This window comes from Apteryx mantelli, chromosome 22 (assembly GCF_036417845.1).
Source record: "Apteryx mantelli isolate bAptMan1 chromosome 22, bAptMan1.hap1, whole genome shotgun sequence".
In the NCBI taxonomy this organism is placed as follows: Eukaryota; Metazoa; Chordata; class Aves; order Apterygiformes; family Apterygidae; genus Apteryx; species Apteryx mantelli.
In genome coordinates, this window is record NC_089999.1 from 12,526,250 (window position 1) to 12,550,822 (window position 24,573).

Sequence of the window (24,573 nt, forward strand, 5' to 3'; positions counted from 1 at the left end):
CTTTTCCATAACTATCCTCACAAAGGAAAACCAGGTGTCCTACTTCAAGCCTTCCTGTCTTTAACTGTTTTTTTATTTGAACAGCTTTTGCTGTAGATTTCTATTGATTTACTGCCCAGATACTAGTCCTGTAATTGGTATGTTCAGCACCAGAACAGGCTGTGGGTGGCTGCAAAGAGACGCAGAAAAACGTGGGCGAGAGCTTCAGGTGGCACCGATCATCCCAGCTCCCCTGGGCCGTGGCTCCGTGCCACGTGTCCTACCAACCCCAGTCTGGGGTCAGATGAAATTCACAGATTGCCTTTAACCTCCAAAGCCTCGTGTGCTTTCGGTGTCCTAAGGACCTCTGTCATCATGAGCTGCAGTAATAGCGGAGATGAGTTAGCGTTAATGTCTGAAATGCCTGGATGTGGGGCTGTCAGCGAGTCCTCAGTCAAAGGGGCCTGATACAGTGTTGTAAAAATGGGAACGAATAGAGTGACAGTGCTCCAATTTCTATGAAACAAGAATCTCATAGACTACAACTACGTGGCTCACACTGAAAATGTGGGGAGGAAAAAACACAAACAAAAAAACCCAACGCTTTGTCCAGCAGAGAAGAGGCCATTGCTGAGTTTGCTCTCAGTAAATAAATGCTGAATCTGCCCGTTGCTTGAGACCTGGTGCTGCACACTGATTGAGCCATATTCTTTGCATATGCCAAACTGAAGATACTTAGGTTAAATTTTTCTTAGAGCACAGGATGAGCAAGATCTTTTTGCATCACAGAAGTCTCAGATTAGAGCTCCTTTCTTTTTCTTTTTTTCTGTGAAAGACACTGTAAACATTGAATCACCTTATCAGCTATTTAATCTTCTAAATTAAATAAATTGTATTGTGTTATTACTATTCTTCTTCCTATTTCAGAAGCAGAATGATCCTGCAGAGGGAACTGGTTGTTCCTTGCTTCATTACTTGAGTAAAAATTAATAACGAGATTCAGTCAGAAGACTGATTTTGGAGATACAGGAGCCCAGAAGAACTGAGGATGAATTTCAGCACTGTTTTAGGTTGGGAGAGCTTAAGCAAATATTTTCTTTGGTGGTAATTCTGTAGAAATGGTCTTTCAAGAGGAATTCTACAGTGTTTTCATGTTCCATAGCTGCAAAGAACTGCTGCAGGTACCTATAGGTTGTTTTTTTTTGTTTTTTGTTTTTAATTCTTTGGAGAAAGAATTGCAGTTAGATCATTAAAAAAACAAAACAACTGCATTTCACTTTTCTCATAAAATTGGCATAAAATTCAGCCTCACTCAGGCAAAATTAGCCATACTTATCTATTTAGAGCTTATTCATGCTGAGGTATATGCAGCAGAGTGCTTAGAACTATACGAATCATGTTTTCAGCAGATTTTTTTCCCCCCCCTTAGCTATATTTTTAAATTTTTCAGAGGGAATAAGATCCTCCCCATAGTAATTAATTTCTGTAAATGCTTCTTCTATCCACAGTGTAACTGAGGCCCAGCATAGCGAAAAGTTGCCCAGGAAGTGACTAGCAATAAAGGGCAGCTGACCCCGATTTTTTGTTCTTTATTCGCTCTGTTCACCCTTAAGAGAGCTGCTGATGAAATGAGAATGATTTCATGAATTCGGTAAATAATCTGAGTGAAGAGGGATGGCTAGCTCTGACGCGTGCTCTCCGAAGGTGCCAGGGTCTTGGTTAATGAACCAGGCTGTGTCCTCGCTGGCGGCATCTGGAGGAGCACTCACGCTGCCACGCTCAGAAATGGGAGCTCCCGGTTCTGTGCGACTTCTGTATGCGATTGGGCCGTTTATGATGTTGCTCGTAAATCTTGAAAGAGCAGTAAAATGTGAGCCTGTCGGAATACACCCGTTTATCACATCTTGTAAAACAGCCTTAAAACAAAGCCTCTTTCTTCTTAATTTCTCAATGCTTTCTCTGCCTGTGGTATATTAAGGGAGGTGAAGGAAATATGGAAACAGGTAATGGAAAAAGATGGTATAGAGATGCTCTGCAGAGGGATGAATAAGTACCTATCCCGCCTAGCTAAACAGCTGAGCGTTTGTGCTGAGATAAAGCTATCCTGGGTAAGTCAATGGTACTATTTTCCCCGTGGTAAGAAATAGCGCTGTATCAAGCAGTTCTGTGTGTGCAGATCGCACTGTGGCAACCCCCATGAAGAAAAAGATCCAGAAGCCTGTCGATATCAGTAATGTCCAAATGTAGTGTAACTCCCTCCAGAGCCTCCACCCACCCCGAGGAAAAGCAAACCCAATGAGAAACTTTGTGAAGAAACTGGAAAAAATGTCACTTTCCTTTTCTTAATGCTTGTTGTATGGATCTTCCTCAGGAAGAACAAGAGAAATAAAAACTCAAGGCAATGAAGATATAGTAGGTCTCATTCAGCTTTAATCTTTCATTTATGTTTGCTTCTCAAAAGTTTTTTAATTATCTAAAAGTACAGTTAAAGTCCTAACTATTCCTCTAAATGTAAGAAGGTGAATTTGCTTTCACACGTGGTTTTAAAGCTTATATTATTGATTGCTATATATGAAAATAATTTTTCATCCTGCTTTTTCTCCTTTGGTGAGCTGTGTTTAGTAAGTCTTGTGTGATTTTCCTGAAAATGACCATGTAGCTGTCACGTAGAGCTATCGCTGCAAATGTTGTCCTAAGGAAAAAAATATAATTTTGCTAGTAGAAAATTCTATTTTTTGGCATGGCCATAATCTAAAATTCTTAATGAAGCAGCAGCAAGTTATATGGCATTAGCTGAAGGAAACAGCCAGCTATGTTCATCTTCAGAGGGAGAACTGGAATACTATCCGGAAATCCCATTTCTCAATATATTGAGCTTTCCTATAAGTAATTGGATAAGGTCTGAAGAAATCAGTTCAAATTACAATCTTCTTGGAAAAAATATAGATCTTAACCATATGTGTATATTTTACAGGCATGTTATTATTAAAAAAAAACAACAGATGGAAACGTTCACATATTTCTAAACTGAAATTTAAAAGCTTCTAAGATGTGATACTGGGAAGAGCCATTTCTTGAGCTGTCCCATTTTATTATGCAAATCAAAACTATATAGGATCATCAAAGTCTCATGCTTCAAAGGCAATCCTCCAAAGAGAGGGAATTTCCACAGATGTGCAATTAGTACATGTGGTTGAGCTTCCCTTTTTCTCTCTAGCACATTGTGTCAGCTGTGGACATCCGAGAGTAGGAAGCTGTATTAGGCTGAATAAATAGTCTCAGTTGTGAAACCTATTGACCTGAAATCCAGAATTAGTAGATTACCTGTAAAGAATCCAATATCCTTATCTACAAATTAATTTAGATATACTGAAGGAGGAGGGAAAAAAATTGTATGAGTACAGATGAAATTTGTCATGTATCCTTCACTGGATAGGAAGACGCAGATGTTGCTCATTTGTGTGTGAGCATTTGTTTGCTCTGTATTGTATCTTCGTGCTGGCAAATGTAGGGGTGATGTGAATTATTCCAGACAGTTCAGTGTTCCTGATTTGCAGTGCTGAATGTAAACTTCTAATAAACAAGACCCTTCTTAGGCACTCAAGAACAAATTCCTCCTAAAGGTCCTCTGCATAGTTTGTTAAGTGTTCTTCCAAGGTTGTGTTAAAACTACAGGATTCCAGATAATCCATCTTAATGTTTCTGTAAGTATTTTTTAAATTAAAATCTTCATACCTTTATCTTACAGTTCCTTATGATTCTTGTAATTTAGTGCAATGGGTTTCATTTTACATAAGAGCAGCAACAGAAGTCCTTTAAAAATTTTTAGGTGGTTAGTGTCTGGAGGAGAAAAAGGTTAAATTCTGTATTCAGATATAATTCATGAGTTGGCGGAGAGAATACTTGATACAAAAAACAACCAAAACAAACAAACCAAAAAAAAAATAACTCTTAAAAACCCTAGAACCTTGAATGAGGTGAGAAATCTTCATTGAAAGAGAGAACTCAGGACATACGTCAGGATTGGGACCAACATTAAAACCTTAGCAGGAGGCAGCAGGGGGCTGGTACCGGACCAAAACACACTTCGGGCATTCAGAAGCTGAACAGGCCGAAAATTTTCAACCATGTTTGTTGAGTTCTTGTCACCAAAGTGAACCATTGAGAACTGAGAAACCTGTGGACATTTAGAAAATAGCGTTACATTCTTTTTCCGTGAAACATTGGAAATTGTGATATTTTTAAACTGCCATGCCTCGCTCTGTGACATTGTTGTGTGTTAAACATTGCAGGAAACTTTGTGATGGAGGCTACTGCCAGAGGTCAACAACAGATACCTTCCTTTAGCTTCAGAAGTCGTCTAGACTTCCTTTCTGTGTGAGTCACAGGCTTTTGTCCTACTCAAGGACCTGGTTAGACCAGTAGTCTTAATGCATTTAGTCTTGTCCTTGTATGTCACATCAGAGTGACCCAAAGCCAGGGGCTAGGATTATGTGCCTCTTCTCTTTCCTAGCTCCAGATTTCTGACTTCTTGCAGCAAGAAGCTGGCCCAGAGCAGGCAGCAGCTCACTGCCTTGTGTGCTCTGCTAAGCTCAATGGTACGTGGCTGAGCACTGCCCTGTGGCTAAATTGATTATGAGTGTATTGCAGATAAGGAACAAAAATACAGATGCTGACTCTCGCCCAGACTGTGCTAGTGGGTGGTATTACCAAGACTCCACTCCAGAACATCTCAGTTCTTTATCATGTGCTCTCTCTGTAGAACGTTCTCCCTTTTATAGGCAGTCATGTCTCAGTGTCCTGGTTGTCTTTGTAGGACAAAAATGGGTTGCCTAAAGCTGATAGACCCAACTTTCGATTTTAAAGTATTCCGTTCTAGTACCAGAGCAGGAGAAAAGCAGTGGAATTTGGGGACAAGCAGATGGCTATAGCAAAGTGCTGTGGATGGATGAAACACTGAACTACGCATATACCTGTGGTTTGGTTTGGCTTTCTTTCCACCATGTCATTCCTCCTTCCTTCCCTTTTCCTGATGTTTTTTGAGAGAAGATGTAATAGGGCTATAAAGTGATGTTGTCAAAACTGGCACTTGTGACTACACGTAGGCTTAGACTGAAGTCAGGCACACATTGGGAAATGTACATTTGTCCAAGCAGTGTCAGTCTGAATTTTTTTGTGATTAGGCTGAATGCAACGGAGCAGTGGAGAAGCAAATGATTCTGTATTAAATCATGAGGGTGAACAGGAAGTCAGAGGGGCAAGATAACCATAAGCCAACCTTTCGGGATATCCCTCTGCAAGGTACCTGAGCAAGGCTGAGCTCCACCGGCTTCTCAAACACCGTCCAGATGACATCCTCGTGGCAGTCAGGGGTGGTGAGGGACCCCGTATACCGATAGTATTTTGCCAGATCATCTTCACGTGGGATAAGAGAGTCCAGTGGCAAAGGGTCCATTTGTCTCATTTTCCCTGTGCAAACAGCGCAGAAACACAGTTTTTAACAGGATTGTTCACGCTTGTCTTCACATGCAGCTGCTGCTAAAGGCTACCTAAAGTCTCAGCCCCAGGCATGCTTCCCTGGGCTGCAGCAGCCATGGTGTATTGCCTGAGAAATCACTGACTGCCAGTTTGAGGAGCTCACAGAGCACAGATTATGCACACCTCTTGTGTTAAAAACCTGCATTTTTTTTCTTGCTTTGCTTCCTCCTGCAGAAGCAGAAATACTCATTTTGGTGCTTAGGGCTTTCTTTATTGGCAAATTTGGAAAACTAGATTTTCTCCTGCCTGTGATGCTCTGAGTACCTGAACTAATCTTTATCCTTGGGCTCTGAGTCTCAAGTAACAATCTTAACTAAAATTGAACTACCTTGCAGCATATGTGCTCAAAATAAATATATGTTGCTCTTTGAGCAATCCAAATGTCTTACCTTTGAATTTAACATTGTCTAATTCATTTATTAGAGTTGCATAATTTTTATTTTCGTCTCCAACCTGAAATGGAAATATTTTGATTCCAAAACATGCATTTCCAAAAAACTGGTTACTTTAAATTAATAGTGAATAAAACAGAAGCAAACCACAAAGCTAATAGAAAACAGCAAGCAGAATATAGAAAAGTGTTAAGTAGCTAAGTGCTGGGACTGCACACTTGTAGAAATCAGGGAAGTTTAAGTCTTGGACTACTGTAACACAGACAGTCCAATCCTGAGACAAATTGCTGGTAGATGCAGGTTTGAGACAGCAATTAAAAATTTGGCTACCTACCTCTATAAAGAATGCTAACACAGCCACACCGTCCTCATTTTTCTTTGCTTCTGTTATATCTGAAAGATCTTCTCTTATGTGGACAATATGAAGCTGTAACACAACAGTTCAAGGCCAATTATTTGTTCCTTTTCTGTACAGTTAGCTGATATAAATATAGCCTGGCTGCTGCTCTGTGACTATGCTGGGGTGGAACCAGGGCTGCTTTTTTGCTCCCAGGCCAGGGAAAAACAGCTTCCATGGGGCACATGACTGCAACAAGAACTGTGAAATAAATGGACTATAATTTGAAGCTTCCTTCAACAAGAGCAGCCTCATTTCATACATCTTCCCATCACGTAAGTAAAATTGAAGTGCTCTGTGTATTGCTGCTACCCTCAATTTTCAGCCTCTACAATGCAACAGCTTTTTACTTCATGGCTTGGAAGGAGGGATGGTCACCAACCCATGTGCATCAGCACCAGTGACTTGCCTTGCCTTGAAGAGACCTTTTTTTCTCCCCCCCCCGCCCCCCATTTGCATACTCACTTTATGGTTGCAATCCCAGAAGTGTTTGAATAAGCAGTGTGAGAGGGTAATCACAGTGTATAGACTTTGAAATATTTCTCCACCCAAAAGGCTAAACAAGCCCAGATTTGTTGCATCTCTTGTGCCTTTGCTATGCAAAACTCATAGGATTTTTTCCATGTGATCTGATTAGCAAGCAATGCATCCGCAGCTCCTTATTTCCACTACTGCAGTTTCACAGGGGAACTGGCCAGTTGGTTTTCATGCAGTAGTATCACAAAAAGCCAGCATTGCTCGCTGCCGGCTGTACCCCATAGGTACCACCTATCCACCTACCTCCATAGCTGCTTTTTCGCCATTTATGCTGTGCTCTGACCCAGGCAGGTAGTGGATGTCTTGGACTCCCCAGTGGAAATGAAGTTCAATGGCCTTGTATTTTCTTCTCAGACCTCCGCCTCCAATTTTAGGGGATGTGCTAAGTGTTGCTTTAACTGGAGAAAACAAATAAGTAGTTAAAAATATATATTTAAGTTGTATATTAATATTATTGGAGACTAGAGAGATGCATGTTCTTTAGATTCAAATTTATTCCAAAGCTGTGGCTCAGTTTTTCATGCCAAGTGTTCCAGCAGTTCAGCACTGCAGAAGCTGAACTCTCACAAAATGCTTGTTGAGATTAATTTGAGATGAGAAATCCGCTGGCCCACTTTGCAGCAATATGCATCCTTTGCCTAGGGCAGGGCACTGGGAGCATCCAGCCGTTCCTATTTGCACCCTGGATTTGCTCGGCAAGCTCGAGTGACTCATGGCCTCACTTGCTTGACCTCGGCTGGAGCTGTAAAGTGCATTTGATGATATTTGTTTCCTTCTGTAAAACGGTGGAAAAGGGCAGAGTACTTGTATGGCTTGTTCTAGGGGGGAAAGTGTTTAAATAGCCTTTTATGATCCCCCCTCTATTTATCTTCTGTGGCATCATCAGCTACATTGAAGGGGTTAATAGGTGGTCTTTCCTTGACTGTGCTGAGAATGGTCGGGAGCGTTCGTTGCCTTTACAGCCCCCGGAGTCAGAGCTGCTTCACCAGGTGGAAGATCTGATATTCCTGCATCTTTCCTCTAGGAGAACACCCGCTACCAAAGCACATGAATGTTGTCTTGAAAGTAAACTTGATCACAGGTTATTTGGTTTTAAGGATCATTTTTATCTCCTATTGTGTGCACTGTAATAGTTATTTATTTTGTGCAGGGTTTAAAGACGCTATTATTTAGCTCAAATGGTGAATCTGATTGTTTTAATTGAGAGTAGTGCTGCTACTTAAGGCTAAGGGTTTAAGTCATTATATCTATTTAATGTGATGCTTGCTCGATTGTTAACAGCAAAACAGAATCTTAAAGAAGATATTTTTCTAGTTATAACTTATGTTCACTTCCTGTGTTTGAGGCATTTGGGATATATTTAAAAAATTTAATAATTAAGATCTCTACATTAAGCACAATATTTTTTTTTAATCAAAAAGGTTGTTTTAAGCCCTGGATTGAAGCCCCAGAGATTTCATTTTAGTTCCAAATTCCAGATGAATGTGGAGCTTGTGAGAGTCATTTAATTACTTTGCTTTTTTATGCTTTTTTTAATCTGAAAAATGGATTAGTAATGTATCTTTGTTGGCTTTATGTATTTAGATTGTGAGACCTTTGGGACACTGACCTTTACTGTGTGCACATCACCTAATACAATGACATTCTAATCTCCTGGAGAGCTTCTTATTGCTGCTGTAATATAACAATAACAGTTCCAGGGTGGTTCTCGTTGTACCACAGGAACTGGTTGCCCTCAGAAGAAAGACGTTTAAAAAGCCCAGACAAAAACCCTAATCTTTTCACATGTCTGGGGAAGATGAGTGATCTGACCAATCTTCATGAATATTAATTTTCACATAAAAGATATTTCTGTGTGCAGCAACTGTAATATGGAGCTTCTAGAATATCCTTCTGTAACCAGAAAGTCATTAACCTGCATATTAGTGAAAAATCAAAATATGTACATAATACTGATGTTTTAAACTAGAACTGCATTATTCTCTCCAGCTGTAAAAATCTACCTATTTCTCTACCTACCTATGTTTACATTTTAATTTAGGAAAATATTTGACCCTTGCAACTTCCCATTTTAGGGATCTGGCAGTCACAACAGCACATCTAACATTTTTAGAATACTAATAGTTAGTTAAAAAAAAAATTACAACTAATCTTTTTGAAGTTAAACTAATTTAGCATAACATCATTGAAACATCATTACTGATACTGCTTCCCAGACTTTGTGAAGGAAGTGCAAGCTCAGCAATGAAGGGTATAGGAGCACTCGGCAGACCTGATACACCCCTGCCAGAAATATTGCCCTGAGCCCCGACACGCTTGTGCCACGCCAGCCCAGAGGCTGCTATTTGGTGTAGAGCTTCCCTAGACATCTAGAGCTCTCCTTCTGCACACACCAGAGCCAATTCCTCCTGGGAAGCTCAAGGAACAAGTCCAGGATCCAAAAATTAGGTAATTTCCACAAGTAAACCCCATAGTAACACTTTTGACAGTACCCACCTGTATGTCCATTATTTTCTAGGTTCCATTTTGAAGGCCCCTTAACATCGTATCCTTCAAAATTCAGTGGCTTCAGGCTGCTGTCATAAATGACATTTTTGGTGACAATATTGATAGGTGACTGTTTGCTTCCTTTGCAGGTGGTGGTTATTAAATGCCATTTTCGAGGATCTGTTTAAGGGAGAAAAACATATTTTTTACTGTAGATTATGAATCCTTTATAAAGCCAGAACACCCTAACTGTGAATATGTTCTTGCTTTAGAAATTGGAGACATCTTTGAAAAAAAGGTCTTTGTATGGTGGAATTAAATAAAGGAAACTTTTTGGCATGCCATTTTTTTGCTTTGTTTTAAAAATATTCATGTGCTTCAAGAACGTTCTGTTAAGTTTAACAGGAAAAGATGCACGTGCAAATAGCCATAAAATAGAAAGTGAACTATTGCCAAGATTGACTGGCTGATCATCAACTGTAGCAAAAAAGAAAGGTGGTGCTGGGGGAGAAAAGCCCAAATCCAGCACAGTGGGTTTCAGAGGCGGCTGGACTGGACATAGCGAGGAACAAGGGAACGGGCCAAGTTGCTGCTCCTGGGAAAGCAAAACAGAGGTGCAGCTGTAGGTAGAATATAAAGCTTTTTCTTAACTCTCTTCATTAGAATTTAAATAGCTGGCTGTATCCAGCTTGCCGAGATGATTACCTCTAGAGCACATTTTAAGTTATTTTTATATTTGTAGTATCAGTCTTGATCGAAATAAAATGAATAGCTAGAAAAAATGTTGGCTTCTTCAGCATATCTTTATCCCTTTCTTCAGGTATCCTGTTTCTCACTTGTGTTTATATATAGCATGGTCGTGCAGTGTTAAAAACTAAGCTGTGTGAATTTTTGCATTATTTTTACAAAGAGGTCCTCTGGAAAACAGAAGAGTCCAAACACTGAAGCGATCAGAAATAAGTTGTTCACAGTACCTTCACAGTTTGGCAGTTCGTGCTTCTGTGACTGATAGCACCAGTGGCCTCCACATGCAAACAAACAAACAAAATGTAACCGATCAGACATATGGAATTAGATGAAAGAGAAACTGTACAGATTGCTTTAATATGCAAGCAACGGTGGCTGGTAAGAAGTGAGTTCTTCAGTTGTAAAGAGAGCTTGTTGCTAAAGATTTCCTAGCAGTACAGAGCATGCAATCATTTCTAATCGTTTCTACCCTGCAGCAGGCAGCTCCATCTTCTCTTTAGAGCTCCTCCTAGTCCTTAATGAATCAGTTTACACCTGTTAATATTCCTCCCCAAAACTGTGCTACCATGAAATATTACAGTTTGGGGGGGGGGGTGTTGCAATTCTAAATAATTTAGTTTTGAGCCCTTGGCTTCAGCAACTTCTTGAGGCAAGGGTTCCACACTCTGAATATATGAAGTGTTAAAGGGTATTTCCTTTTATCAGTTCTGTACTTGCCATTCTTTAATTTCTTTGGAAATTCACTTATGCAAAAAGACTCATCTCATCTGGTTTCAGGAACCACTACAGATTATATGGTGCAGTAAGGAATTTTAAGAAATGATAAATTTAGTTTTCCGTAAGACATGAGGAATCCTCATTCTAATTCAGCTGAGACTCCAAACAGAGAGGTGGAGAAGTTTTCATTAGAATGTCTTAATCTTGCTTTTTCAGTGTCAGAGGAAACGTGAAATTCAGAGGAAGAGAGCTGACTCAATTTAACTATGTGTTCATCCATGCAGGAAAGCAAGGACTATTTTGCTTATAGCAGCGTATTTCAAGGATAGTTTTATGACAGTAATAAAGTTTAAACAGAGTTTAACAAGGAATAGCTCTTTTGAACTATTTAACTAGTGATCAGTAAGAATACAAAGCCTCTGGGCATGGTAACTTATTGAAAATATAATCATGATCAATATTATAGTTTGTCTAGGTTTAGACATTTTTAATAAATGGTTAATCAATTTTTAGAGACTGTTATGGAGTCCTACATGTCATTAGATTACTTAGTACCGTAATTTGTGACCTTTTATAACAATTCTGCTGAAGGGTTCATAACTTTTTAACACCTAATCTTCATATTGGTAACACAGCAATACCATCTATTAAGCATTTAGAAAAATTCCTGAGTAGAACCTTGATATAAAATGTGGCTAACTAGAACAACAAAGGGGGGAGGTTTGGATGAACATGTGGTAATGAATTTAATCTTTTTGAAAAAATGATAGTGTTTTAGTTCATCTCTGTTCCTCACAAAATTTTAATTTATGCTGGAAACTATAAATAAAGTTGACTCACTTTCTAGTTCAGCAACTATTTAGTAATATTGTGAAGAAAAGTGAACAAAGAACTTTGTACATCCTTGTTGTAAAAACTGAAGTGATTTCTACATTGTTGTTCCATTAATATTTTGTATTAAGTCTCTCAAAAAATTGGTTTTGAGAAATTTTTTTTTTGACACCCTACTAAACATATACAAAACTTAGCTTTAGAACCTGCAATTTCTAAAACTGGTGGTTGTGTTTCGTTCAGGACTGTGTGCATTCGGTGGTGGCTGCACCTCCCACAGCGATAAGTGGTTTGTCCTCTCCGCTCCGAAACAACAGAACGGAAGTACCAAGTGCGGAATGGCACCAAGCGCCTTTATCAACCTGTTAATCAATAAAAGCCTAGCAAATACTCGGTAAGCTGATCTCCACAGTGTTTGATTATGTTTAATATGTGTCAGTGTTTGCATGAGTGAATAACTGAAGAAGTGTTTTTGGCATCTGCTGTAGCCCAGTTGTCAGCATATGCTTTAGAAATTGCTGTGAGCTGGAGGGAGCTTCCTTTGCAAGCTACAGGGGCATGAACCTCCAGGGGAAAAAATGCTGTACTGCAGGCGCAAACGCTTGATGGATATGGCTCATATGCAGTGTGAGAGGATAGTCACCTGCAAAGGTTTGGACTCAAGCTGTTGGGTGTGAGATGGACCCGAGAGGAAAGCTGGCAGGTGAGAAAGGAAGGCTGTTGGAGATGTTCTGGCCTGTCTATTGTAACATCCTTGGAACAAGCTCTGCTGTTCTGGGTTTGTATAGTGCCTCGGACAATGGGTGCGTGATCATGGCTTAGACATCAAAGCGTTGCTGCAGTGCAAATCAAATTTCACAGTCAATATGAGTCACGATTAAGGGTAAATGCAGCAAGTGCATTATTCATCAGGTGTCAGCCTGTGGAGCTTTTAGACCGTGACCAAAGAACCAAGGCAATCAACGCAGAGCATGGGAAATGCTGAGGAAAGACAAATACCACCGAATTGTACTGTCAGTGATCCTGATCCAGTGCCTCTATATCAGAGGAGGGAAGCAGAGGAGTGGGTTATGGAGACTTTTATTGCTGAGTCCAAGACCAACCCTTTTCAAACCAAGTGACCACATCTCATTACCAGCTGATAGATGTCTGGTAGGCTCTAGCAAATAAACTTGCAGGTTTCAATCCAATCTTAGCAGATGGACAAATGACAACAGTAAAAAATCTTTCAGCCTGCACATCCAGATGCTGGGGAGAAAAGCTAAAGAGAAAAAAACCCAGCCCTTTGGTGGGTACTGTTGCTTTATATCCAAGACTTATGAGGATTCTGCTCTGCTCCTGTTGAATGCAACTTAGGCCCAATAATCAGCATCTAATTGTTGCAGGCTTTTTGCAAAACTTCTAACGTCTACAAACTAATAAAGAAATAGTGGTTTTCTATCAAGTAGTTATCACAGTTGTGGTTTAGGAAGTTGGATAGTATCAGTGCAGTAGAACAGGATATAAACTCAGCAATTCTTAAGAAAAAAAGGTCCTTAAAGCTGTTAAACCTTGAACAATGAGATAATTAAACATTGCAGAATGGCTGCGCAAACAATGAATTACTGATTATTGTGAATAAGGGTTTTTTTTTTTTTTTGGTAATGTAACTTTAAAGAACAGGATGTTTTGCGTAGGTACTGCTCGAGAAAAACCAAAATTACCAAACCCTGTGTCACTTGCCAGCAGAATTTGCATCTGAATAATATTTGGCTTAGGTGTGATTCCTCCCTGTGTATACAGACCTTGCATTTAAAATGGTCCTTTCCCCCCACCCCGGGCTTAATTCCTGAGTCAAGTAGGAAAGAAACAACTGATACTTGTCTTATCCAGTCAGTTGTCCGTGGTCTGAGGCACGATTATACCCTAGGGTATGTTGTCTAGTCTTGTTTTAATTGTCTCAGCGGCTCCTGCCACTTCCCTTAGGAGACTTTTACACAGTCTATTAGACTTCACTGTCAGGAAATGTTTCCTGTTTAATAGCTTACATTTTCCACTTGCTTATCTGCATCCCATCACTCCTAGAAATACCATTGAACCACCCTAAACAATCTCTTTTCCCTCCCTGCTGTTTACAGCATTCAGACAGTTCCTTCATAATCTGTAATTCCTGTTCTTGCTTCATCCATCCTTACTTTGTCCCATCGTGTGACACCCTGCCCTTCACCCTTCCACTGTTTCCATATCGAAGTCTTTCCCCTCTTCCTCTGAAGCTCCCTTCTTCACAGGACTGGCAGCACCTGGCAGATCCTGTCTGGTGTCCCTCAGACCCTGCTCCTCTTTCACTCCAGTCTCAGCTCTGCCACTTTCTTGTTGTTTAGTGTATAATGGTTGCAACTGAAGGACAGACTCAGGATCATCTTCTCCACCATGACAAATTCCCGGATGCCTTCTTGCTTCCTTCTGGAGGCAACCTGAGCATAGAGCGCAGCAGCAGAGAGGCGACATGAGGGAGTGGTGATGAGGTGGCGGAGGGGCCCTGTCCTCCCTCCCCTCCTTCCAGCGGGGCACCGGTGCCTGCCCCAGAGAGCTGCCAGGATGGGACCGTTACCCCATCAGGGCTCCTGGGTTTGCCGCTGTCGGTGAGAAAGGCAGAACTCTTCTCTCAGAGTTGCTGTCTTGGCATCTTTCATAACTGCTCAACTATGCTTACTTTATGTATTGTCTTACTCAGATTTAGCCTAAATAATTTTCTAATTCTTGTTGTTTATTGCACTTTTGGAGGTGAGGTGAGAGAGAAGACTATAAACTCTCTGTATGAAATACATGAAGATTTACAAGTCACACAGTGACAGAGCATAGCTCTCATGGATCACCAAGTCCCACTTGCAATTTCTATCCAGCCCTTGCTTTTCAAGGCTGTTGCATTCTCCACTGCTTCTGCCCAGAAAAATGCACAGCTGTTTGGGGGTTTTGTTCGTTTTTTTTTCTTTTCTGTAGCTGTAGTGCTCAAACTGTTGTTGTAATAGCTGCCCTGGAGGGCTTCATAGCTTACTCCCCTGGTTTTTACTAGCTTGCTGGCACAAGCGAGTTAAGCCATGAGCACCCACACTTTGCTCAGGACAGTATTAGATACTAGGTATCAAAAGGCTCCTTGCCTTATTGGCATTAAATAGAGATACCTGCTTTGTTGTCACCCTTGGAAGTAATATAATTCAGTATACATATGAGGGCATCTGGACTTAAAATTACCGTTTTATCAACCGTATCTGACTCTTGCATTGTATTATGGATTCCTGACTTAAGTCACGGTGCATCATGTAATAGGTATCACCTTGACTTCACAGTGTTTTAATTTAGACTAGCGCTGAACTGAGCCGAAGACCTCCTCTTCCTTCACAAAGTTCAAGACAGTTAAATTTAGGGAGTCTCTTTTGGCAAGTAAGCAGGCCTACCACTTATCTCTGTTTCTTCCTTGTCAAATTTACAACTCATTTCCTAACCAAAGCTGTTTCTTGGCACCAGAATAGCAACAAAACAATACAATTACGTATTGTTTTCATTTTATTGTAAATGTTTTCAATTGTTTTAGCTATTAAGCCCAGTTTGGAAACTTGAGGGAAAAATTACTTCAGCTGAGAACTCCCTCTTCTGTTCACTGACGCGACTCCACAGAGGACAGTGCTTCTAACTTGAAGCCAGGGTCTTAGCAGGTTGCCAATGTGCTATTGTGTGATCTCAGAAAAGACCCTTAAGCTCTTTGGACCATGGTCAGATTGCCTGAATTCCATATAAGTTCCCAAATCGACTTTGTCCTATTTGTTCCTCACTTACTGCCCTACTTGACCTCCCAAATGGTGATTTGGAAGCCCCTCAAGGCAGCGAGGCAGGCCTGGGTCAGGCTGTTTGAGTGTTGCCCTTTAAATTTGTCCATTACTAAAGCAGTGTTTGTCCTTCTGCATGTCCGGAAATCTCTAAATTTCATATGCTGAGTGTTAGCTGGTTTTATTAAATATATTTAATCTCTTGAAGTGTGAATGATCTTTATGCCACCAATGGCCCAAAGTATTGAGACAGTAAGAATATCCTCTGTTGCTCTTCAGCTAAAATCCCTTCACTCTCACTCACTGACCGACTCCTTTGTTTGCCCCGGTAGGTCTCTGCTGTCACCCCATGTCAGCTGCGTCCCCTCTGACAAGTCATTGTTTGCTGAGACACACGACTGACAGTGCTCACGCCACACTGCCACTTTTCGGCAAGCTCGGGCTGCCCTGAACGTCATCGTTCCCACTTCTGCTCTATCGTCCACCTGATTCAAATCCAGCCAGTAAACCTGCAGCGAGCCCTGGCATTGCACTGGAAGGAAGGTTGCCTTTCCAGGAAAAGCCTAAATGCTAGTTGTGCATGCAGTGTAGTCTTCGTTTGGGTTTGTATTGTGCTAGTTCTGTTTCTAACTTGCTTTGCAAAACTTATTTTCTTTAGTACAAAAGACTAAGCAACTTAACAGCAAGTGGAATCTAAATCTGTCTTTCTGTATCTCCGTATGTCTACTTACATATTTTTTAAGTATTACACACCCCCAGGAAATCCTGATCAACCACTTTGACAGGCAAAATCAGTTCCAAATATTTAGTTGTAGATCTGTGCATCTCTAACCATGGAAAAACAAACATTAGTGATCATCCATCTCTCCTACTGTCATTTACTGGGAAATTCTGTTTTTCACAGTGCAATGCATCTGCATGGATATGCGTTCCAGTCCATTAGAGAGAATTGTCCTTGAAGATAAAGTTCGCTACCATAGTGAAGTGTTACAAGGAACGACATCTGATCCAAGCACTGCGTTTGTAATTTGCAAATGTGTACATAAGCCACGTGTACAGTGAGGTCGGAGCCTGTAACACAGTATGAGCTAAAGGAAGAATCAGATCTCTAAAGAGACTGGAAGGATTCTGTATTTGCTCTATAAACATTTGCAGATTTCTTCTGTTGTGTCAGAGTGAGGAAAATGTTTTCAGCTGTGACCTGTGATACTGTTGTAGCCTCTGTCATAATTGTCATGATAAATCTGCCATATCAAAGGAGAAAGCTGGCTTTGAACAAGAAATGGGTATCCAGGGCAAAGGTGACTTGCTTCTGCAGAGTAATTTGCTTTGCTTTGTTTACAACAGAGGCAGTGCCAAACAAAAATCTGAGAAATCCCTTTTTTTTTTTTTTTTGGTTATCTTTTAGAATTAATTCAACCAAAAATACTTTATCCTCCTTTTTCCAGTCTTTTATGTCTGATCTCATGCCTAGAAATGTGAAGGAAAACCTAAGAACAGGCCATTAGATATGTTGTGCCTCCGACTGACAAAGCATCTCCTGCAATGCCACAGGCAGGGGAGAAAAGCCCGTGCACCTGCAGCCAGCTAGCTGAGGAGTTGGCCCTTGCAGCGCACCTTCAAGAGCTGAAGGTTTGTGCTGGTTATCTGGACAGCAAAGAGGAAGGTGTTTCACAGCAGTGCCTTTCTCTGAAAATGCTTTTCTGCCTCCAGTTTTCAAAATCTAAAGGTAAGAGCTATGAGCAGCCATGACTCCAGTTTTCTTAAGTGTCACAGTGCATAACTCATGTCCTTATGCAGCACATAAAGGATATTCTAATTCTTATGCTGATACCTTTTGCTGCAGGAGAAAGGAGATAATCTATCAGCTGAAGTAATGTAATTTGTCACCTGGGTATGGCCAGGTGCTAGAGCAGGACGAGGCAATGCAGCACCTGAAGGTTACAGCAAGGTGTGACCGCAGAGCACAGCACGTGCTCTTGAATAATGTCACCCAGACTCATGTGAAGAGTATCAAGGCATTCCTCTGCTGACACAAATTTATCTATTTGTGCAATGCAGATGTATCTGGAGGCCATGTCTGGCTGGCTACGGAAATGTAAAAGGTTAAAAACATTTCAAAGTTTATTCCATATATGACTCTAACTCTGTCTGCAGCTGCCTGTCAGGGGTCTTCCAATAATACACAATGTTGTTTCTTTGCCTGCTGGCCTTCTTTCACCTCCTCACCCCTCAAAAACCCACAGAAACAGGCTATTATGACCAACTGAAGATAAATAGCCACTCTGTCTCCACTGTCTTGTCTATTGCTCTGCCACAAGTGCTGTTTTGTCTTTTGCTGAATTTTGGTGTCAAAGAGAAAATGAGAATGAACTTGTTACGATGCCTTACACGTTTGTGCCTTTATCATAAGCTGTGAAAGAAGTGAATGTGCTCTGCAATGACAGGATCTGCATCCTCAGGCATCCTGGTCAAGCAGTCTGTGTCCATCCTTCTCTCTCATGCATGAGCCCCCTCCAAGTGTAAGCCAAAACAGATATGTATGGATGATCATAGGCTGACTCAGATAAGGCTTTAGAACTATTTTGCCAGCCTGAATGATTACCAGGAAGAAAGGGAAGAAAGCCCTAAGCAAGGTATCCTGCATAATGATCATAATTTGAGATCAAAAGTCTGTCTGCACTGTGACAATCGAGGTAACTACCTTGAGATAATGTCAGTGATATCTTATCAGTTGTATTTTATCATGTGCTGGATTAGGTGGGTGGAGAGAAGACAGTTCAAAATTTTTCTCTCCTAAAGCAGCTCTGGGTTACTGCTTTTACCATGTATTCTAGGTCTTATAATGCAGTTCTTGCTCTCCTTTCTTAAACATCTAAAGATGCAACTTTTCATCCTGGTGTGTACCTTAGTAACGTCATTCTGGTTTTGCCAACTTTAAAATGGATTTGGAATACTACTGTAAGTATGTATGCAGACTGTGCTATTAGAGCTGGAAATAGAAGTTAAAGTATCTTACTGCCTCTATTTCCTTTTCCTCTGGAATCTCTTTTTATGCTGCTCATAGAGATATCAGGTATACTCTCTATTTTAATGGCCCTGAGGAAACATGAGACCAAGAATTAATGCTGACAATGTCAGTATCAGCATGGTTATGTAAATTTTATGTTTGTGAAAGTTAAAAGTACACAGGTAGAAATACAGAAAACAAAAGGAATTGTATTCTATTACGTGTCAATCTTTTGGAGCACCAGAGCATGGACTGTGGGAGAATGTCTTCTTACGGTTGAGTCCTGGTCTGTGATAAAGACAAAGGCTAAAACATACTGGGGTTTCCTCCATTCCCCTTAAAAGAAAATTATTTTTCAGAAACGCTCGGTGCTTGTTGTAACCCCCCTACAAAACTTCCAGATGGAAGCAGAGCACTATCCTCTACAGCTGTTGTACTCTGGATGACTCTACACTGAATTTACTGTTAACATAAACTCTTTCTCAAAAGGTTTGGAATATTCCTGTTGGAGCTTCCCAGACATATCCACATTTTGCCTCACTTCTGCCTGTCTGATAGCTGTACCTGAGGATTATTGATCTCTAGAAGGTGCCAAGCACACCTTCTGAGGTACATCAGCACTGCTATTAATGGAATATGCTGTACTGAGACCCATAAGGTGAGTGGATGGGATGATGGACAGGGATTTAAGACAAATAGCTTCTCTTCCTGACTCTAGCCAGCTGGTTGGTCTGTGAGTGGGTTGTTGCACCTGCGTGCCTCAGTTTCCCCATCTGTAGAATATGGATAATGAAGCTTGCTTCCTTTATTAAGCCCTGTAAGGACTATTAATAATAATAAAAAAAGTGATATTAAGCCAGGTCAATGCTGAAAGCAACTTGAAAGATTAGAAGTAATTCACATTGACTATTTAAGTATGATGGAGCTACCCAGAGTACAAAATCAGCCCCAGTGCAGCGATGTTAAATGAGCTGATTAGTAGATATCACTCAAATAAGTTCTAAAAAGCAGTAAGATACAGATGAAGTTCAAGGAAGACCTCCTTTTCTTTTTGTAGATACCTTCCAAATATAACATAAAAAAATAATTTGGACTGATTCTGAAAAGTTGAGGTTTCTTGAAACATCTAGTTTTTAACTTAGCAAAATGTTGTTTGTCTCTGCACTCAGGGAAGAAAGTAGAAATAAACATGCTTGCAAAAAAGGGGGTGGGGGGCAACAACAATTAATAGATGTTTTCCTTGTATTACTTCCTTCTGTTGAAGTGCTAATTATTAATGTTAAGCTAATAAAGCCTATAGAGGTTTTCTAAACAGTCTTCTAAGTTCCTGTAATAGAGCAGTAAATTTAGCAGAGTGCTAAATAGTTGGTGATCAATTTATATCAAGCAAGCAACAGTTGCCGTAGACTTTGGAAGAGCAAAGGTTCCTTGCGTTTCTGTGTTCCTGTACTGCATGTGAGAAGCCTTAGGAGACAGAATACCTGTAAAACACAGACTAAAGAGGTGGAAAAGTATTTCAACTGTAAGGTATGATCTGGAAAAGGCCAGTTACTGACTCATGGATATGGAGAACTAATTAAGAACAGAGAAATAAAATGTGGGAGACACCCCCATTTTCCCCGTGCTCCTGTTGTGCTCCTTAAGGTACTTTGTGGGCACCTCAGACCTCTGTTACTTTAAGTTTGGCAAATGAATCTTGATCTGCTTTAAAACCTTGTCCCTTTAATAGGCTCTTGGTGCAGTGCTTCCCTCTGATACATCAGATAATATTGTATCTCTTTTTTTTTCTTAATGCAGTCTATTCTATTTTTGTACAAACAATAGACCCTTCATTACTACTTAAGGACTGCAGTGTTTATTTTTAATTTTGAGACTGCCCACTGATATTTACATAGAAAAGGATATTTATTCAATGTTATAGTATTTCTGATCTAATAGAAGCATAAAAAACCTTCTGCATTCTTCAATACTAATTATAGATCGCTATTTAATCTAGTCATCATAAGTGCATAGTGCACTTACGTACAGAATGCAAAAATAGATGAGTCTGCTGGACTAATGCAGCAAAAGGCACATTGTTCTTTCTCTCAGTTGGCAAGCATAGGAATTTCATCCTATATCATGAAGGGCAAAGCAATATGAGTAGAAAAATAAAACAAGCTATTTGAAGTTTTAAGAACTTTATAGACAAAGAAATTTTGCATGCTTTTTGAATTTATATATATAATCAGAGAGATCAAGCAAACCCCAGTAATCTTGCCTGGAGGAGGAAAGAAACTAGAATCTCTAAAGGTGATTAAAAAAAAAAAAAAAACAGCCCCAAACCTCACACATTCATGAAAGAAGCCTACATTTGATAATTTTCCACAAATGATACAAGACAGAGAGAAATAAATAAAACATATTCTCCATTTGTCATATAGAAGAATTGGAGAGATTGCACTGTATGCACTGATATTCAAAAATCATAAATAAGAGTAACCTTGTTATATGGGGTTAGGAAGAACAGGCAAGGACTTACCTACTGCCTCAGTCTTGAGAGTGTGCAGAGAGAGCAGGACAAGGAACAGCAATTCCATTATCTATTTTAAATAGGCTCAGTGTTGAAACCAGAATTGATTAGACTCCTTAGTATGTGATCATATTTCTGCTCTGAGTTTTATACTGGAGTAAGTAGCCCTGGACAGACCTGAAAGCCATAGCCAGGAAGGTGAACTCCTCCCCTTTGTAATTTCTCCAGATGTACCCTACTCCTGATTTGCCTAAATTTATTCATTTCCCCCAAATGAATGCCAAGAGGAATAAAATTTTTTAGCAGTGAACAAGGTCCTGCAGTGAATAACTGATACTTTACAAGCTAGGCACATGTTAACCTATTACTAAAATGTTACATTTTTGTTTACTGGTAGCATTTTCTCTGAGAGCCCACATGAATTTCAGATTAACTGTGAATGTGTGCATTAAGGTCAGTGTTTTGTTTAAACACACACACACTCTCCAGATTGCTATTCAGACTTGGAGAAGATTTGTGAGACTGAAAAATGGGATTTCTGTATGCAGTAACAGGAAAAGTTTGAGTGGCATTCCTGGCACTTCACTCATATATGATTTTGCATTTAGTGAATTAACTAAGAGCACACCTTTTTTTGCTAATCCTTTTTCTTAACTTTCCTGATTCCGATACTGTAGTATAAGATAGAGATTTTTTTTCTGTCCCCTTTGCCTTCCTATCTGAGCACTTTAACTCTTCGTGCCCGATTTGGTGACAATCGGGCTTTATGTTCCACAAACAAAGGTGTGTGGAGAAAAGCAGCACTGCTACTTTTTGCTCTATAGTCTCGGTTATACATACATTTTCTGCTTTTTATTTGGGGCTGGATTTTGATCCAGCTGAGGAGGAAAATTAAAGTGGGAGTGCAATTTGCTCTCTCCCTCTGCCCAGCGCCTCTCTGTCCGGGGGTGCAGCCTGCATCATGGTTTGGGAGCAAGGAGGACAGCAGGATGTGTGACCTACTCCTCTGTCAGAGGTGCAGAGGCAGTGGGGTGGCCGACGCCGGCTGCCTGTGGCAAGCTCGGGCATCCTGCAAGCTTTGCCACTGCAGAGGGCTGAATTTAAAAAAAAAAAAAAAAAAAAAAAAAAAAAAAGAGCCAAGGAAATGCTTCTGCATGTACCAGCTTCTTGCATGTACTGGGTGTCCAGGTGAAGAGCTCCAGATAGCCATTTTGCTGCCTGCAGTAGGGACATAGGGGATCAGGACTAGCAATAACAATGGGAAATCTGACAGCTGACTTATGACGAGGCCCTTTATTCATAAAAAGGATGGCTATAAATAACATTCCCACAAAGATGATTTGTTGGGTAGTGTTTTTCCATCCTGGATTAGGTAGATTAAAATACAAAAAGACAATGATTTACCTAGCACATGGTGCGAAGCTGAATAGTTGCTGCAGGGACAAAAACAATAAGGGATTTTGTTGCATTTTTGAACTTCCTGATTTGGCAGTCTCTGTGGAGCTATCTCCACAAGGTGTATGCTGAGCACGTAGAGAGAAACTTGGGGAGTGGATGTGTTGGTGTCAGGTGGTGTCAGCCTTCAGGGGTATGCATCAGCCATTTATTCTTGGGGTTTTGTTTTGTTTTGTGTTTTTCTTTTCAAAGGATGGTCTTCAGTGGGGGGTGAGCCAAAGCTCTTTAAAATTTTCTCACTCTACTTGTATTTTGTTCTCTGAAAGCTAAAAGCCTGCTAGTAGAAACCCTCTGTTTAGGACTAAAATATCTGAGGGTTTGAAATTTTGTCCTTGAAATTCAAGATTCATTCTTTTATTTTTTGTCCTTTTGTGTAAGACTCCCAACCTGTCATTATTAAAGTGATAGTAATTTGTATTGTAGTCATGCGAACGAACTAATAGCCTCTATTTGCGCTAGATACTGCATGCAAGACACAGTATAAGACATTTCTTTTCCTTATGAAGTTTGTAATCCAAATAGGCAGGACAGACATCACGTGATGTCCACTTTTTAGCTAAATAAAGTTACCTGACAAGTGCTTAGGTACCAACTCTCAGTGACATCTTTGCATCTAGGAATATTTTTTGGAAGGAACTACAGTGTAGGTGGGTTTTACGTTAGGGTCTCTGTGCATTGAACTCAAATACACGTCAGGATCTGGACTGGAGAGGCTGTATAACAACATTATGTGGAGAGTCTACTGCAGATCCTTAAGCTCAAGGTTATTTTTTTCTGGTGTGATGATTGCAGTTGTGTCCATAGCTACAGGATAGGGAAGAATAGGTGGGAATATCAAGAGTGGCGGAAGAAGCACTTAGTGTGTTGTAACTTTCTTCACTAGGGCTCTCCAACTGCTGAGCAGGAGACCTGGGATTTCATGGGTAGCAGCTGCTGCTGAACCCAAAACTTCACATTGTATATGAAAAATGCGAGTTGGCCATGATTCTGCCACCGAGCCTGCTGTATCGTTGGGGGATCTTGTTTTAATACTAAGCCATTTTTAATGGGGTACTTAGAAACATTTTGGAATGGCCCCTTATTTGATCTTCTGCTCAAGTCTGATGCATTAATGGTTTGCTATCTGTTTTAGGCTATACGTGAGGATTAGATCCTGTACTACGAGATGCCATTGTTAATTAAACTGAAGGTTAATTAAACCTTCCCTCTTTTTCCCAGTATTTCTGAGGTAAGGCACTATTCTTTATGTGAATGAGTAGTCTTCTTTTGGTGAGTGATAAAATACTAGTATTGTACAACTCAGCTTTTGGTCTGATTATGAGTACATATTTTGAAGGATGTGTGCCTCTAATTTGTATATTTAGCTCTGTGTGTTTATAGCCTGTCTAGTTGCTTTGCCTGGTTTTGAAGCACATGCATTTCTGATGACTGCTTTCTTGTAACAGAAGTCCACATTGTGCCTCTGTAGTTGTTTAGTTCAGAAGGAAGATGTTCTTTGTGTGGACCAATTCATGTCTGAAGGGCTAAGAAGCATTCTGGCTTCTTTACAGATAAATTATTGGTAGAAGGCTTTGCTTATTGTGTAATGCTGGTTGCTGATATTTATCAATGTTTGTCTCCTTTTAGACAACATAATACAAGTTCTTCAGTGGTTAAAATAACAGCTCTGGCATCTCAGAGAAGTCTTCAGGCTCTGTACAGATGGGGAGAGGGCCTGGTTTGCAGGGGTATCCCTGCAGCAGGGTGTCCTTGCCATTATCCTGTAGCTTGTAACTAATGTGGTTCTGTTCAGCTGGCTGGGACACAGCAGTCTGAGACATTCAAGCCTGATGATTGTCTTGCCTTTATGGAGCTGCTGAGGGGCATGACAGCATGGTGGGGACATCAGATAACTGCAAACCTGTGATGCAAATATTCCTCAAAGAGTGTGGGTGGAGGAAGAGCAGAGCTTTCTGTTTTGAAAACATCCCAGAAAAATTCTTGGAAGGAGATCATACATCCCATTTCTGTCTTCCTCTCCAAAGAGGAAGACTTTAATCCACATTAATTAAAACATAAATTGGATAAATAGGCTCCTTATTTGTATTACTCCCTTTCCTGAACATTCCTTATTTGCAGGCCTCACGATGCGGACTGAAAGACTGGGCAGATGGATATTCTTGTCTCAA

General features: G+C 40.3%; 1 protein-coding gene across 1 annotated transcript; it reads right to left on the bottom strand.

The window, feature by feature from the left end:
* Nucleotides 1-2,412: 2,412 nt before the first annotated feature.
* Nucleotides 2,413-21,019, bottom strand: CA4 (carbonic anhydrase 4). The gene is made up of 8 exons (XM_013955043.2): nt 20,960-21,019; nt 10,305-10,352; nt 9,340-9,510; nt 7,087-7,241; nt 6,244-6,336; nt 5,907-5,970; nt 5,285-5,448; nt 2,413-4,156 (listed from the first exon to the last, which is right to left on the bottom strand). The coding sequence occupies exons 1-8, from the start codon at nt 21,015-21,017 to the stop codon at nt 3,968-3,970; spliced, it is 942 nt and encodes a 313-aa protein (XP_013810497.1). The 5' UTR covers nt 21,018-21,019; the 3' UTR covers nt 2,413-3,967.
* Nucleotides 21,020-24,573: the final 3,554 nt, after the last annotated feature.

Coding starts and splice junctions, on each gene's coding strand:
- CA4 (XM_013955043.2), bottom strand. CDS start 21,017: ATGGAATTGCTGTTCCTTGTCCTGCTCTCTCTGCACACTCTCAAGACT. Junction 5,971..6,243: donor TGTTAGCATTCTTTATAGAG/GTAGGTAGCCAA, acceptor TTTCCATTTCAG/GTTGGAGACGAAAATAAAAA. Junction 5,449..5,906: donor AGACAATGTTAAATTCAAAG/GTAAGACATTTG, acceptor CTGTTTGCACAG/GGAAAATGAGACAAATGGAC.